At 36.9% G+C, this 18,508-nt stretch overlaps 1 protein-coding gene across 7 annotated transcripts in view; it reads right to left on the bottom strand.

Moving 5' to 3' along the window:
* The window catches only part of TENM2 (teneurin transmembrane protein 2), a 700,085-nt gene that overhangs the window by 76,948 nt on the left and 604,629 nt on the right, over positions 1 to 18,508 (bottom strand). For all 7 annotated transcript variants that reach the window (XM_074838105.1, XM_074838106.1, XM_074838107.1 and 4 more), the window contains 3 exons: positions 13,040 to 13,234; positions 7,500 to 7,700; positions 5,787 to 5,972 (listed from right to left, as the gene is read on the bottom strand). In XM_074838105.1, coding sequence (XP_074694206.1) covers positions 5,787 to 5,972; positions 7,500 to 7,700; positions 13,040 to 13,234 — 582 coding nt within the window. The remainder of the gene's footprint in view (positions 1 to 5,786; positions 5,973 to 7,499; positions 7,701 to 13,039; positions 13,235 to 18,508) is intronic.

The raw sequence follows: 18,508 nt of genomic DNA, 5'->3' as shown, positions 1-18,508 counted from the left end.
AAGTTAGAAGTGCATCAGAGAAGTCTAATATATCTAGTTCCTTCTAAATTGCTCTTTGTCAGATACCCTGGCTTTCCGTTGTCTCCTCCCACACACTTTCCATCTCTCCTGAAAATTGCCTCATCTTTGAATCATTACCATTGTAATTACAACAAGAAAAATCAGTAGTAGAAGAAAAAAATCTTTGACACAAAGACCATTATCGTGGGACAAAAATATCCTGCTTTATCCAAAGCATTATTAATGTTTCTATTGATTATTGACTTCATGATAAGGTAAAAATCTAAATCTTTACACTTTATATGTGATATTCCTTCCGGTCAACAAAAAGTATAAACATTTCTAAAAGCTGGGAAAAGGCATGGTCATCCCAAAACACTTGGGGGAAAAAAAATTCCTAATAAACATTTTTTTAGTAAAAACTGTGGTGGAATACTATTCATCTAGTGTTCAGCTGGGCAAGTCTTGGTGCTTTAAAGGGAGAGGATTTGAAGTATTTACCTACTGGGTGTAATATTTGCTCTTTGCTTGGATGTTACATATACATTGACGAGCCATTGTTCTGCAAATACAGAACACACAGATTAGTCTCCTTGGTTGGATAAATGATCAATTCTACTTCTAAGAGAGGCATTAGATTCTTAAAGGGGATGACAGTACAAATCTTAACATAGGCCATTGTAAAATAAAGTACTTAGAAGGAATGCTTCCTTTCAAGCTCATTTAAAATCAGACTGGAAGAGAGCTCATATAGTTCAAGTCAGCTTGCTGCCCCATGGCAGGATGAATTACCTCTCTGCTATTCCTGACAGATATTTGTCTAAATAGTTGTTAAAAGCTCCACTGATGAGGATTCCACAACTTGCTTAGACAACATACTTCAGTTTTTAATTTAGTGTTACAAGCTTTTTCCTGTACAACCCAAATCTCCTGTACTGTAACTTAAACTTATCTTAATCATCTTGGACACAGGGAGTCCTCTCTTTTTCCTGCACATTTTTATGTATCTGAAAATTTTAGGTTATTTTGCACTATGTAGGTGACAGGACCCTGTCTCTTTCAAATCCTTCTTCTTTATTCAAAACCCTGAAAACATGGAAGATAAGGTATAGGGCTAATCCCCTATTTACTAAAGAACATGTTCTACCATTTGACATTTTCAGTACAGGCCAAGGACTCAGTGGGGCCAGGACAGTGGCAGATCCCCACCTCTGGAGTTAGATTCCAAAAAGCAGTACCAAGGCCAGGAAGCAGTGTTAGGTTTAGTTGGACTCGATGATCTTAAGGGTCTTTTCCAACCTAAATGATTTTAAGCAGAGTCTGCAGAGATGCACACATCACCCCTGTTTGAGCTTTGTCCAACAGCTAAATAGTTGGAAGTTGAGCTTCTATGGCTGTCAAAGGGGGTATAGCTCATTTGCATTGAAAATTAAAAAAGAGGAACAGAAAAGATACGAAACGTCTTGATCGTAATATGCAGCAGAGTATCCATATTCTCAAATAGCCTTGATGACAGTCTTTTGCCACTTTTTGTCTGAATGCAGGAGTGCTTAACGTACATCTAATGTAGGACGTGAGCAGGTAGGAGCAAGGCTTTGGGAATATGACAGGCAGCCACAAAGAAAACCTCATATATCGTCTTCTGGTGAGAGCTCACCTCTTACAGTTTGTAGACTTTTAAATTTTACTTGCAAATATTCAGGATTAAATCCTGTTTTCACTGGTCTCACAGTGAGATTTTTATCAATGACTTAATAACAGTCATATTTCATGCCGCAGATATATGAATTACAGATGGAATGACACTTTTTAAATGGTATTTTTGACTGTTTCTTAAGATCTCCATATACATCACACTGTCCTTAGTATATTATCCTGACAGTTTATATGGTGAACACCCTCCACAACAGTTTAAAAACAACAGTTTTAAACATCCAAATATTATTTTCAGTGAAAGTAACAGATCTGTTTTATAACAGCATGCCGTAACAACATTCAGATGATTCAAGGAAAAGCTAAATCCTCAATCTTAAAATTCTGGCATGAAATTGGATCAAGATTTAGCAACTGCTATATCTTAGTCTTTTGCTTTGTTATTAGTTTTCCAATATTTTTTCCTCATCTAGATTACCCTCTATTATTTAGTTATAACTTCCTCCATAATTGCAATCAATGAATAGTAATCACTTAATAAACATATCCTGACAGGTCTATTTTTGCACTGGAAAAAGATTCATTTTCTTTATCATAACTCCAGTAAGCAATTTTTCTTCTTACCTGAAGAAGCAAAGTGAAATGTAGTGCTGGGTGTAGAGTTCTGCTCTGCCTCGTTCAGCATTTGAGCAAGTCCACACACCACTCCTTTCATTTTTATATTATTTGGTTATAGACTTATCAAAATCTGTGTACCTTGGAATTTGCATTCACTGATTTGTATATGTAATTCTATTGCTGCACATAGGTAAAAGCTGCTTTGCACAAACAGCTTGTTAACACTGAGCTAATAGTGGCATTCTGGGTGACTTTGCAGAGTGCTTTTCTTAAAATGCAGCTAATGCAGAGAGAAACTGCATTTCTGTTAAATTTTTTGAGCTTAGATTCATCAAAATGCCAAAGAGTGTGCATTCTGTCAACTGTGTATAAAGGCCTAATTTCATATTAAATAGAATAACATATCCTGAATGAACTTGGATACCTGCAGGTTGCTATAATTGTTTCTTTTCTACTGCCATGTGAATATAGCACATGAAACTGGTAAAGAAACACAAACAAAAGAAAATGTATTTTGGTTTGTATATTGAAACCTGTTTTTTTTCCTCACAAATTAGATCGATTTGTTCTAAGTGGGCTTGGCCTAAAGCCACTCAATCAAAGCAAGTTTTTCTACTGACTTCAAGAGATTTCTGATTAGGTGCAGCAGTAAAGGGAAATTCAGAGTAAATAAACTCTCCTAGGGAATTCACATTTTACTGCTTGAAGTCCATATGAAGAAATTATCAAATGTCTTGTGAGGTATACCTGGCCATTCATTGCCTCTGAAGCCATAGTATGGGTATTCAAATATTCAGACTATGTACAGGAAGGGAGAGATTCAACCCCTGCTCATAAGATATTTTACTCCAATCTGGACTGGCTTTGCCTTAGCTCAAACAGACTGCAGTTTGCCAGGTACCTTCCAAACAGGACTAAAAGAATGGCTTTGGATTAAAAAAATAAAATAATTTTTAAAAAGCTTTAAAAATCAAGGTTTGAATACATCAGATTTGCATTCCTGAATATTATCTTCTTAGGTGGACACTCCTCAGTGAGCAATTCTGACATTAAATGTTCTGTCAACCTTTCAGTTGAAACCAAAACCATAAAGGGAGTACTCTAAATTAGAGTGAATTTCCATAAAATTTAAGTACACTTTCTTCACACTAATTTTAAAGCATCTTGAGCAACTCATCCTTGTTCCAAAGTATCAATCCACTCTAAGGACAAATTTTCCAGTGGTAACTTCCAGCATTTTTTGTACAAATACTGACAAAAACTAGTTTTACCATCCTTATCCTCCAAATTCTCTGTTTCAGCCCTGCGTAACATGAACCAGTGGGATCAAGCTGAGCTGTCCCTCTGAACTGAATTCCATTTCTGGCATCACGCTTTGTGCTTTTGTAAATCGCCTCACAATCAGGCCACTTGATATGAGCATACAAAAACTGTTACCAATACAGGCCTGTCACAAGAACATATATTTGTCTACATAGAACAGGAAACTTATGACTGCACAAATATGATAACTAGCAGGGCAAACCTAAATTTTTTGCCCTAGTCTCATCTTTGCCACAGGAAAGGAAATCTTTTTAATACATACCGAACAAAAAAAGCTTATGCATATTTTAATCACTTTAGCAGTATCACCCTTTCTCTGAAAAATATAATTCATTATACACATCAATAATACGAAAAATATTTATTTCACAGCTCTGAAAAGTAAAAATCTCTCTTCAGAGTTCACTAGTTCAGCTTGTAATTTTCAGAATTCTAAGATATCAGTACAAGGCATCTTTTTGTGTGCACAGTAATGAAGACTTTAAATACACTAATTACCTGTAGACATAGGCATACTACTAAAAGATTATAAAGCAAACCAAATTTTGTGCAAAGCAGCAACTTTTAAAATAAGCAATTATTACACAATTTAATGCAAAAAAATTTATATAGTAGGCATTTTGTTAAGATCTGGGAAGTACTTAATATGAAAACAAAATGCCTGGATTAATCTAGCAGGGAAATGTTGATATGATGGAAGTCAGAAAGCAATTGTGAAAAAACACTCTGCATCTGCGCTGGTCACAAAGTGTTCAGTCAGAAAAGCTTTGAGTTAAATCATATTAGCATAGCGTGGTGGAAGCATGCAGCACCACAACATCAAAGGATATGCCCTAAAAATATGTATCTGTTTTTACTTTTTTTTTTTTTTTTTCTTCTCTCCAGTAAGAGTATACTTTTAGTTTGTAACTCATGTGTGTATCAGAAATGGTTTGTATATCCAGGAAGAAATCAGGGGAATGAAAAACAGCTTGAGGGATGCAAGAATCTCACCATACTTTTAAGTAAAGAAATAACAATTCACTTGTAATAGGACTGTCCCATTAGGGTCCCTGATTGCCATGAAAATCTCAATTGACCTACTCCTTTTCTTTGTTAAATTTACCACTTTGAGAAATTAAAACAATATGACCTTAGATTTGGACTCACTAGGTTTCTTTTAAGGTATACCTCACAGTCCTTCAAAAATTCTTTGGAGAAAAGTACACTTCCCTGAATCTCACATTCTCACAGCAGCTGGATTCTCTTGTTCCAGATAATTTTGCTCAGACTTCCCAGAAGAGATGTGATCACTCAGAATTTCCCACTTTTGATTACAGCATAGGGAAAATAACAATTTTTTCCTTTGTTTTCAGTACTTTTCCAAAAGAATCCAAATACACTACCTGACTGCTTGTAGAGACAAAATAAAAAAACTTCATTTAGGAACAATTAATTCCTCTTCAGAATACATTTTCAAGTGAGGTAATTGAGAGGATGGAACATCATTGCTTTGTGTAAGTATAACCTTTTTGAACTTCCCAGGCTGACACATCACAGCTGAGATGCAATCGTGTTAGTCACGGCACTCTGCGTGATGCCAATGCTGTGCTGAGCAGCACGCTATTAGGAAAGGGTACAGCAGCATGCTGCACTACCGACGGGGCCCTCCCATGCTGGGATTGTCTATATGCAAACACCATGCCCACTGTCACAGCACAACACAGGAGAATGCTAGGGAGCTATTTCTGTAACACCAGGAACACTTATTTCTCCACAACTTGACCCCTGCTCTGTGTGGTGATGGTGGTGATGTGTTTCAGATGTGATGTATAATAGCAGGAGACCACTGATGCATCAGACCAGGAAATTAAAAAAGATGCCATTCACACAAAGGAATGTTTAGTTAAGTTTGAAAATCTTGGCTCAGATGATACTGTGATGGACCATTTGTTACATCTTTACTTACTAATGTTCATTTGCTGTGGAATTTGTTGTTGGGTCTTTTTCTCCACAATTGGTTTGTTACTGATTCTAAATGATTTCAAGACTCATCTGCATTTCACCCAAGACATTTTGAGTCAGAGATAACATCTGAAAGCACTAGGGTCCTTAAAGGAACAGCCCATTACAATACACAACAGTAACTATGTTTCTACGATTTATGAAAAGAAAGCAATATGTGCCTGTTTCGGTGCCTGTCGTTTGCCTACCAATGGTGCAGTGCTCCCCATTCCAGCCCTCTCTGCATTCACATTTCCCATCTTTACAAGTTCCGTGCTCCGTACAACGGGGATGACACACACGCTGGTCACACGCCACTCCTGTCCACCCTTCTTCACAGCGACATGCTCCGCCAATGCACACCCCGTGAGTGCCACAGTCTACAGAGCACACTTCTAGGAGAAGAAAAGGAAAAGATTATAGCTAGCTTATGTCAGCAGCAGTGGGGCAGAACCAGCAACCTAGTCACGAAGGGAACAGTGAGTAGAACAGATACGCTTTTGCTGAAAACTATATGCTGTCAAAAGCATATAGTTCATATTCTGATCCAAACCAGCATTTAACATTTGCTTCGAAACAAAGGAAATTATATTAAAATGTTGTTTAAATAAAATCTGCTAATGTACGCTGGACAGACTGCTGTAGGGCTCCGCCCTCTATTCAAATACAAACAAGTTTCAGAGGTAGCTTCCTCAACACCTGTCAACAGCGAAGGGGAGCACATAGCTCTGTTTTAGTCAAACCTGGACCTCTGGTGATCTTGATACAGACATTGATTTGCTAAGAATGAGACTGAAACTCACCTAAAACTCATTCAGCAGAGCATGGTGACAATTCAGGGTCACTTAAGACTCCAGGAGTGACAGGTAAAAGACATTTTCAAGGGAGAGATTTTGGAGTCCTACTACTAACATGGTCAGCTATATGGTGTCTCTCTCCAAAAATTATTCTGCTCTCTGTCAGCTGAAGCTGTAGAAAAGCAGAGGCGTCTTTTGCCTCATGCACCATCAAAGAAATTGACAGTGAAACTCTCATTCATGAATTTTTCTAGCTGCTGATGCATGAAGCAGAAAAAACACATCTTGATATTCATTTCACTGATGGGGTATTCTAAGTCATTAATTTTAAGAAATAACTGAGTAAGTGTGAAAACTGTAAATATTATTTTAAGAGACTTGCTTAGGGCCTACAGCTTTGTCTCAAGGTTCATCTTACAACATAAATGCAAAACTCTCAGTATTTTTTTCCCCACAAATAGAACATTTGTTGTCTTGTCAAAACTGGTTTTTTCTCTTTATCTCCTTCTGTTAAAATAATCAAGTTTAACAACTGTAGCTTTGAAGAGAATGAAATTTTTTAGCCTAGAGTTTACACTTTTGTGCCTGCTTTTTAGTGTTGCTTGCTCTAAAATTGTTTTTGGAATATTCCATGTACAACTGAAAAGGGAAAAACATCCTTTATTTGAAAAGAGATTTTTCTGTTTTGTGATTTTTTTTCATAAATGAGTAGCATTTTGATGCGCAGTAAAGCAAACCCCAAACCCATACTTAATTGTAGTGTTTTCCATTCCTCTAATGTTATAAACACACTTATAAATTACGGAAGTTTTCATTTACAGTTGGGAGACAGATGAGAAGCACTTAAGTAATTTTTTCAGTTCAAACGAGGGTCAGTATTAGAATGAAATACAAACTCCTAACCTGCATCCCTCCCTGCCCCCCAGTTGACAGTCCGAAATTAAGAATGTCACAAAAAATAGTATCTAAGATACATACACACTTCTTCCCATCATAACTAAACAGGACCAAACATGTTCCAAACACAGTTTTCCAAATTTTTTGCATTTCAAACTTGCCATAGATATTAACATTTTAACAAAACAGGAACATTATTGCAAAATCAGGAAAAAATATTTTTCTTACCAACGGAGCAGTCAGGCCCCATCCAGTTGGGATCACAGCTACAAAGACCTGTGTCAGACAGGTAGGTACCATGCCCACTACACTGGTCTGGACACTGGGCTCTGGGAAGCTCACAATTTATTCCACCCCAACCCGGGCTGCAGAGGCATTCTCCATTCACACAGACTCCGTGGTTGGAGCATGTTGGATCTAAGCAATCAACTACAGAAGAAAACAAAAACAGTGTAGAGAAAAGTCAGTTCACACAATATGATGTCTGAAAAACATGTAGATGCGTGCTCTGATAAGTTTATATCACTGTATTTATATCACTTTTATATAAAGCAAATTGATGTAGTTCTTCAAGTCATATTAACACCTGGTCTGAGAATGGGAAAGTGTGAAGTAATTTGTGTTTTACATTAGCTCCAAATAAAACAGGGTGTGACTGAACAATGAAGGCTTACTGCAGGAATGCTGTAGAGAAGAAGCACAAAGACTCAAAAATAACAAACATACATAATAAGAGTTCCACACATAGCCTTCACCTGGTGACATTTCTTCTGAAATACATATTTTTCTTCAGAGTATCTTCATCAGTACTGCTATTATTGCTACTGGAATGCTAGAGCACTGTGAGACTAACATTATGATATCCACTTTCAGTACCTGGAAGTCAAAACATCAGTGGCTTTCAGCTTCATTTAGACTCCTAAATTATTCAGGCACTTCTGAAAATTTGATTCATGGTCCATTAGTAGCTGAGCTGTGAAACTGAGAGTCCTAGTTACTGCAACCCATAATTCCTCTTAAACAAATAAAGAAAAACATATATATATATATATATGAATTTCATCTTTTCTCAATCCAAAACCAACAGAATAAGAAAGTGAAAACGGTTATGATGGAAAACCATCCAATGAAATTTCAGTTGCTATTTCAATCCTGATAAATAAAGGAATGCTGTGAGCTGTCTTTCAAATAAAATCTATCAATAACATTATGGGTTTCTAAATTTTTATCTTATATCATGAATTTGTATAAGTATACTATGCTTTACCACAAATAACAACATAGAGGCTTTACCAACTGCCTTTTGCTGTGGAATTGAGAACCAAGGTCAAATTCATGTCCTAAATAAAATGGATTCATCTCGTGACTGGTATATATTAGCTCACAACAGAAGGACCATGAATGATTGGCATTCTCTCTTGCAGCTCTGGGAAGATCTGAGTTTATAATGAAAGTGATTTATCTCTCATCTTTTCCAAACTGATCCTTCTAAATTAAGGCAGAGACATTTTCACTCTACCTTATGTGAACAATATTTGATCTTTCAAATCTCAACTTTTCTATGAACATAGAGTCTTGTCAAAATATTTTATGTAGTTGCAGAACATTTAAAATAAGTATATAGATTAGATACAACACAGAAGATTGAGGCAGGTACATTTAGAGATGCAATAACATGAGTTATCAGAATAGTTTTGATTTTAATTCAGATTACAGTAGTATGGGAATAAATTACTATAAAATTTCTTATAAGATTTTCATTTTAATGATGACCCTGGTTATAGCTTTTTGGTTTGGGTTTTTTTTTTAAGTTTTAATGCTTAGTTAATTGGACATGAAATATTATAATGCAATTTTGTATTTATAGGTAAACCAAGGTTGTTTTGTGGTTCAGCTCAGATAAGATTTGATAAATTAATAAATTGTTTTAAAATTATCCAGAATCCTTGCCCTGTTATTCCTTCTTGGTGCTTAACAAAATTAAAAACTGTCCAAAGTTTAGAATACGTATTCCTTACTATTTCTGTTGAAGCAAAAAGACACATAGCTGTGACAAAACATTCAATTGAATAAAGAAATAAAGAACAGAAAGATTTAGGTCAATTTGAAGGTTACTTTTTTCCCCCAAATTTAGTCTATTCTATTTTTTTCGATGATAATATTTTAATGGAAAATTTAAAAGGGTAATACGTGTATAACATTGTATGTGGCAGCACAGCTAACTTTAGGAGATATTGATGAGTCCTAATGTACTCTCCACATCAGAAATGTATCATCTTCCTCCTCAAATGAAAGTACTAATGAAAGCAATGTGGAGCATATGAAAAACACCACCTCCTGCTACCTAAATTAACTCTTTCCTCTATCCTGAATTACAGTATCCATGCAGCTGAGATTTATTTCCACAGCATAAACCTATCAATACCCCTAAGCCCCCAATCTCCCTTGTTTTATAGAATAACATGCTTTGTCCTTTGTTCTAGACAAATATACTTTATAGCTATTTTGTTCTATCATATGGGTAAGTAACAGCTTTCAAAGTTTAAATTGAAGAGAGTTTTTACTTTGAACTCAAATCTTGTTCTATTTTAATACATGCTCTTAGAGTTATTATCTTGGGCCAGATCCTCAGCTGCTAAAATTAGCATAATGTGATTACCTGCAATAGAACTACACTGACTTATGCTGCAAAGGTTCTGGCCCCGAGTCTTTAGTAGGGTTTACAATGGTATTTAATAAGGATTTATAAATGGAGCTTCTTTGGTGTTTAAACAAAGGAGAACGCGCCTTAGCAAGTAAGTATGTTAGACTTAGAACTCAAAACCCCTTGGCAGCTCAGATCATTAGAGCTCATTTAGTATTGGGCCCTCTGTAGATTTGACAAAAAAGGTACTGAAAGCAATTTATATCCCTAAGGACAAAAAAGGAGGTCAAGGAGTTTTCTGAACAATATGTACCATAAAGCCCCCAAAGAGCCATGACTTACACTTACGAAGTTAAATGTCATTGAGAAATGACTCGACCATGAAACTGACAAGAAAACCACCCTTAACTTAACCTAATTTGGCAATTTCACTTGTCTCCCCCCAAACCAGATTGAATGAAACCTGACAAATATACCACTTAATCTTGTGTGCAAATTTGTTAATAGAACAACAGTGTTTATGCTGCAAAAATTGTGCATCACAAATATTGATTTTGGTGCCACTTTCATTTCAGGGAAATTGTTTGAACAATATGACCATGATGAATATCAGAAATAAAAAGCTAACGGGAAGAAAAAAATGCTGACCCACTTGTTCTAATTCAATATCCTAGTTGGAAAATGGCGAACGAATTGACCTTTGCCATTCCTTTTGGAAGCTCAAATCAATAGAGGATATTTCATATTTTATATATAAATATGGATATATTTACTTATATCATTCTACCATTAGAATGGTAGAATTTTAATTCATGCAAAAGCCAAGTAAGATCACACTACCTGTAACTGGAGAGACACCACTTCATATTATATCCATTTTCCCATAGCTCTTGAATTAATGTGAGAGATATGTACAGAAGAAATGGAATTTTAGAGTAGAAATACGATGGCTGTTCTTATTTATTTGTAAATTAATTTATTCACTTATTTATTGCCCAATGTTGTATGTAAAAAGTTATTTTAACCTTTCTTGTCATGTTATTGACCCTTCCAAGGTTGTAGTCAATACCTCCTGCCTTTGTAATCCATTTATCCTTTTAAGAAAAAACTTACCCTTTCAAGCACAGTGTTGATTAAAGAATGTATATCCTTTCACCTCACATAGTAATGCACCTCCCCAAAAACTTTGTTGACTGACTATGGTTTGCAGTGTTTCCAGCTTTGAATGGTGTTAACATTAACACCTTTGCAAAAAGATACGCGCTAGCTTGTTCTATAAACTTCTCTGGAGTTGGTGATGTGTTTGCTTTACCCATTTCAAACATTCACCTTAGGATAAGCTGCATTAAGCACTACAGGAGCCTATTTCTCCTATAGGAGTGTCAGGGCATTCAAGATGTCTAGCTCAGATATAACACAGCCATTCTAGAAAACAAAGTAGAGAGAGAATTCCATGCAAGTAGCTGGAAATGACAATCGAGATGAGGGAGGAACTGCTTACAAGGTAAAATTTACAGAATCAAATGAAAGAAAAATATTTTTAGGCCATCTATCATATTCTCTCTAATAATGCAAGCATTTATATGACAACACAAAACATGATGAAATTTATATAACTTAATTAGACTAAGCAAACAATTGCAGTTAGTACCAGGAAGAGAGCTCCTGCCTTCCTGGGGAATAGACCAGATGCTGTAGAGCATGCTGAAGACAGTCTTTTCCATCTTTGATTTTGATGAGAATGCCAGCTATAGTGAGGCATTTCAGATAATTTTTGAGTATTTCCTGTAGTCATACACTCAGGGTGAACTGAGAACTATCAATTCTACCAGACAAAAAGGACATTACAGAATTTTCCAGATATAGCTTAAAATGTAACCCATTAAAAACAACGGAAAAACTGTTGAATTCAATTGAGCTCTGGATTAGAGCATTAATAACCAGAGTTGTGAAGCTTTCCTGGAAAGAGATAGCAGGAATGAACAAACAGTTGCAGTGTTAGCAGTCCCACTAGTGAGGATCCTTGCTTTTTTTGCTTTTAGCAAAATAAATTCACTCAGACTAATGCAAGGTCTTGCCCTAATGGCAATGACTGCAGTCCACACCCAAAGAATAAAACCCTTAGTGGTTTAGGTCTCTCTAGTTTTCTTCCCTTTGATTTCTGAGGGAAGAAACAGCTGTTTACTACAGGGTAAGATAAAAATCTATACACGTGGTGGACAGCTCTGCACCCTACTCAGAGTACTCCATAGAGACTCTTTAGTCCTAAAACCATGCAGCTCCAGTCCTGTCACTTTAGTCCTCAAACTCAAGCCCGCTCTGAGGATGTGCCAAGGTATGCTGAACTGTCTATTCAGTAATCGTCTGGGGAGTTAAATTCCCTTTTAAAACCATACTAACGTATTTCAAAAAGAAAAGCAGTCCAATTTATGTTATGCATTCTAACAGAAAACACTGTGAATAAAACCAGTACCGAGCTTAATCTATGACCACATTTTGCATGGGTTGTTTTGTTAAATTTGGTCATTCTACATACACAAGGAATTGGACACTTTCAACATGAAGAGCTTTTCTGCATTTAAAGAACAGTTATTGTTTCTGTGTGCCATCTACCTTTCTTTAATCCCATATGATTGCAGCTAACAGGAGTAATTTGCCCTACATTACGTCTGTAAGTAACATGGATACCTAAGTCTTTCAAATTTGTTTCATCAACTTCTGTCTTAATAGTGACTGATATTTTTGCTTTGTGTGGAGCTGCAGATATACAATTTTGTCTACTGCTGCTCCTTTTTCCTCTGCATTTCACATCTAAATTGTTCAATAAACATAATCCATAAGAAAAGATTTATCTTCACTCTTCAACAAAGGAATTTTTCAGGTTTACTTGTGACAGACATTCTTAATACTGCAAAACAATGTATACAGAGGGCCAGAAGTTTTGTCTGAACTTTGATAGATCAGTAAAATTGTGATGGACTACATTTTTATCCCTCTTTTACAATAATCTGCTACAGTAGTTTTACATTTAAATTTTTATTCTGTTCTTTCCTTTTTTTTCTACCCATTAAATAACTACAAAACCCAGCAGACAAACTCACACCATAGAAAGAAAATGTCCTACCTTCTTCACAGTTTTCTCCTTTATAGCCAACAGAACAGACACAGTTCCCTTCAATGCAGGAACCATGACCTCCACATGAAGGATCAATACACTGGCTGATGGGTACATCACATTCTGGACCTTTCCAGCCACTGTAGCATAAGCAGGTGCCTTTAGAGTATTGACCATTGCCACTGCACAGAACCGGGCAGGCAGCTGGAAAATTGAATGAAAGAAAAACAGCATACAGGGTCATACATGTAAAAGTGCACTAAAAATCCACTACCAAATACTTAAACATATATTCAAATATGTTAATTTACTGGGGAAAAAAAAAATCTAAGATAATTTGTTGTAGTTCAGTTCTTCATTTCCCAAAGAAATCATTTAATTACTATTTAATAAAGCACGCATGTGTTGGGCATTCTGAGAATACTACTATTCTTTATAGACTATTGATGATGTTTGGCATAACTAATGAGGTAATGTGAACAGATTTGAGTCTGACATTACTCTGCTTTGTTCCAGTAGGTAAGATCCAATTTTCACAGATAGCAGAACACCATCCAGTCCCCAGAACATTTGATTATATAGCATCTTTCTTCTTCCATAACACTTTTTTAACGTAATGCCCCCAAAATTTTTTAGACTCTTTGACTTGTTTTTTTCAGTGTAATAATCTTGAACACAGGAACAACACAAGCTTTCATCTACAACAAATGCACCTTGCCACCAATATCCCTGCTGAACCTTGTTTTCCCAAATCCCAGAGTGACTGCTTTTACCCTGTGTGTACTGGCAAGAAAGCACCATTAACCCTTATCCCTCCCTATTGTATTATTAAGGGAGTAAGACACATTCTGAGCAAATATTCATTTATGCAAATGAAGTGAAGCCTGTGAATAATAAAGGTAGTCAGCAGGTCTTGGATGCCAGGAATCAGATGTTGTACATATGCAGAGCGATGGAAAGAAACAAGTGGTTTATTAAAAGCCAGTTGCACATAAATGTTACACTAAGGCATATTCACACTCCTATATGCCCACGTCTCCCATGTGAACATGGCAATCTGTGAATTTACATGCCTGCCAAAGACTGAATGTGTGGTCACCAGCCAGAGAAATGGAAAAAATAACAGAGGAATAACAGAAAATGGGAGTAATGAAGTGAATCTTTGAGAAAAGGTACACTTTTTTGCTCTTCTCTCTGATGTAGCTTGATAAAGACAGAAAAGTATTTCCCTGCCTTTTCACCCTTCAAAGTAACTAGAAACTAACAGCTAGTTTTACAGCGCCAAAAATATACTCAAAAGCTACTATTAATCATTAAAAGGTCCTAATGTCTTCTTTCTTCTAATATCCCTTTAACCTGAATGATCAAGAAGAATCCAAGTATTTGATTTCTTACAAAGACATGTGAAATTGTCCAGTTATGCAACTTTTCCACTGTTCAGTCCTGTAACCCTTGTTAATTTTAGCTGTCCCAGTGATCTGCTACAAAAACAAATTTCAGGATAGGTTTTTTAAAGAATTTTCTTATTTGAAATGGGAAAAAATTGACCAGAAAAAATATATTCAGATTTGTAACCTAGCTGTTAGCTAAAATTTAGAGTGCCGAGAATTATTTAAATTAAGACTACAGGTTGATGGGTCACATGTCACATGAATAATCTTTTTTAGCCTATTTTTTCTACAGTAGAATAATAACAAAATCAGTATGATGAAGTTTGGGGTTTTTTTGCTATCCCTCCTCTGTCTTAGGGCCATATAGCAGCAACAGGACATCATTCTACTTCATTCCTGGTGTTCTCTGTTACCACTCAACCTTTTTCTTCCTCACTCTAAAAATGAGTACAAATTTGAATAATAATTTCCAGCAGCAACTTTCTGATTTCAGATGTGACATATGTTCACAAGTGCTTTACTGAGTTCAGTGAAAAAGTTTATGCTAAAGTTCTACTGGTTTTGCTTTTTGCAGCTGATTTCAGAATTAAGTTTACGGAACCAGCTGGACTGAATTACAATACAGACAAATACCCATTATGTCCATACTGCACTCTAGGACAGCCTATTTTACATCTTTTTGCATGTCATCATCAAACACCCTTCAATAATATACAACATGCTGAACTAGGAGCAGCTTGAAGGCCACATGTCTAACTATTCCTGTTTGCATGCATTACATCATGGAGTCCATCTCAGTTCCTCAGCATGCACTGCTTTTCACTGCCTAGATACACTAACTGCTGCTACTGCAAGTCTTATAGGTGAGCCATAAAGAAAGGGATCAAATGAGGACCACTTCCACTCTTCAGGTATGATGACCTGGGGACACAAAAAATTCCTTTGTCCATAGCTCTCCATTTCACTCCAATTAAGTCTTGTTTGGGCTGATATGATATGTTTTCCCAAATCACTGTAAGAAAGGTAATCACTTCAGTCCTGCTCTCTTTATTTGCCATGGTGTAGAGGATCTAGAGATGAGTGATCAGAAGGCAGCTTGTCCTGAAGATCTGGAGTAATCATGAGCAGCAGGTTTCTTAGTGTCACCTTCCACACCCTGACACACTGTAGAGACACTGTCCCTTTATCTGGGCCTCATCTTAACACAAAAATCTCTCTCTCTAGAATAAGGCAGCCCTCAACTCCTGCATGTGGTGGTTAAGCTTGCAGTCCCTTTGTTCAAGTCCACCACAGAAGGAAGTAATATTGTTAGATGCAAATTCTCTACATGCTTCTGAGCCATTGCAGAGACTCAATGTTACAATTATTAATGGTTGCTCAACGTGGACTCTCCAACTGCACTGGGACACGCCAGCATACGGCTTGCTTTTGCTCATCAACATCCTCACCATGCTGTGATATAGCTGCATAGAAAGAAAATGTCCCAGGAAAGCTAAATGAATTAGTAGACAGTAGACAGTTTCTTCAGACAAACCACATTTGTTCCAGTAGTTATAAAGACAAAAAGTTAGAGATGACTTACAAGCTGGATACAAGTGAGGAATAGCTTTTTTTGTTTTGGTGTTTTACAGGTTGACATGGCACTGAACACCTGAAGAGACTTCTGCTCTGCAAACCTCTCTCCTGAGTCAAAACTCAAATAAAGGCAATAACTTTATTTGAACAGCACAGTCCCCTGCAAGAGCGACTGAGCAGAAATAAATCCATTATTAAAATAAATTAAAAAAAAAAAACCCAAACAAAAAACAACAAGCAACTTAGATGTGACCACTCTAGACCTAGCTGGATAATACCATGCCAGACACCTCCTGAAAGATTGCTTCTCTCCTTGTCTTGCCCCTAAGTCTCATTAAGCAATGGGCAATTGTGGTCCAGCTAAAAGATATGTATATCTGGTCTTTGGAACTTGTCTACGAGAAGGCCATTCTTAGCTCCCACTTTTGATTTGAATTTGCAGGGTTCAACTTCTGGTGTCCCAGCAAGAAGAAAGATTACTAGATGGTGCTGAGTATTGGGCTAAAGAGCTCCTACAGTAGTTTTGTTAGTGTTCCCTTACTCTGCTATGGTGCTTCAGGAATTTAAGTAAAGCTGAAAGCCATGTCACAGCTTTTCATTCCTGTCTTCATGCTTCTACCAGGTCAGAGGTCTTGCTATGGTTCATAAATCTATTTAGTCCTTGTGAAGCTTGTACGTAAGTTGAACAGTAATCTGTCTTTAGTGGTCTGCCACTGCAGTATGCATTGCCAAGATGTTAGTGACACCAGAACTGACTTTGGATAAATGAGAGAGTCTGTCATTTAACCTTAGGGATGAAATGAATACAGTTAAGATTAAGATACTTGCAACCTAAAGCCACAAAGTTTAATCTACAACCCTCTGCTGGGGTTATTCTACAAACTATATGACAGGAACATCACTTCAAGAATAAGAGAAATGACAGAGGTTCTTGGTCAGATTTTGGCATTTCCAAGACTGCCATGTCACTAAGATTGCAAGAGAAACATGTAAGCAAGAATGCAAGCAAGTGTAGGTTATAAGAAGCTGACTTGTCACTGCTGTAGTAAACAGCTCTTCATTACTGTTTCTGCTATGGGTTTATAGGCTGTCCTAAGTGAGGAACAGAGAATCAAGCTGCTCTTCCACAGAAAACAGAAGCAGGCAGTCTGAAAAGGGGTCCGCTATGCTTATTTGCTAGACCATATAGCTGCAGGGCGAGACCCACTTTAATTTTACATCCAGATGACTTCAATTAATGTGCAAACAATTCAAGAGTAATCTGCAGTTCTTGCTATTTAGGACTGCTTATCTTCCCTATGTGAAGTGGATGGCCCCTGTTTCAGGACAGAGTTGACTGTTCAAAGTCTGTTGAAGGAGTGTGAAGGAAGGTTGGTTTATATAATGGAACAATCAAGTTCCATCTCATTTCTGTGGACAGACAGGTTGCATAAAGACAACCATGTATCACACACACCGGCACTGACAAAAAGTAGATAGAGGTCTTCAGAAGTAGTTATGGCAACACTCAAGTAAGTTATGCAGGAGGGTATATCTCCTGAGTGAAGTTTGAATAAGCACAACACATATTAACCCTAAATGTGGTTGTGGTGATGTGATTCTGCCCTTTACCAGTATTCAAACAAAACCAGACTAAATTCTTAACATGGGTCTCAGCTGATCAATGGATACTACAGACCTTTGAGTCCTGTAGGCTGCACACATTTAAGAGCATGAATAGAGCAGGAAAGACCAGCCAAACATCACTCTAAAAGTTCTCTCTCTAAAGGTTATCTTTGGATAGGTATTTTGGAGTAATGTTAATATTCCCTGATGCATGAGGAAAGGTGATTTGATAACAGCCTGTTACACATGGACTAGGAGGGGAGATGGTAAGGGATAATGCCCAAATGGTCTGACTTCAAAAGCCACCATTTTGTCCAGTGACACTTAACACATAGGTATCCCAGCTGCAGTCTGTGTACACACTCCTTTCACCCACCCTTATGGTATTCACACGCACATACTCACCAGAGGTGTTCTTCTAGAGCATGGCAAGAAACCAGTAAAGGATATCTGAGGAGTCAAACTCTTGGAGGCTGTTGCAGAACTTGGTTTAGTTACACAGCTGCTTGGTTGAGAGGCCTTCCCCTGCTACTTGAAGTTCCAAACAGGATTTGAAGGCAGAGTTCTGGCTTGGTTCCTCTTGCTGTAGAGCAAACATTACCCTGGTGCAGAGAGAGTCCTGTACCACTAGGATCTAGGCTGTCAGTTCTCTACTGCAGACTTTTTTCATTTCCTCCTCATAAAATAGACAAATTGGTATACTTCTCTTGAAAGTTATTTGAGTTTCTGGCCACAAAAATATCCAGACTTGAAAGGTTTTTGAACTTGCATCTGCAGTGCTTCCCTGTCCTGGACCACGTCACAAGCAATGCCCTTACATTGCTCTTATTTTGCAAGAAGCTCAGTTTTACATCCAAATTTAAATTTTCAAATGGAGCACAAGATTAGCTTCCTTTGTGCCATCTAT

This window comes from Strix aluco, chromosome 13 (genome assembly GCF_031877795.1).
Source record: "Strix aluco isolate bStrAlu1 chromosome 13, bStrAlu1.hap1, whole genome shotgun sequence".
NCBI lineage: Eukaryota > Metazoa > Chordata > Aves > Strigiformes > Strigidae > Strix > Strix aluco.
This window is presented reverse-complemented; position numbering and strand designations above follow the sequence as displayed.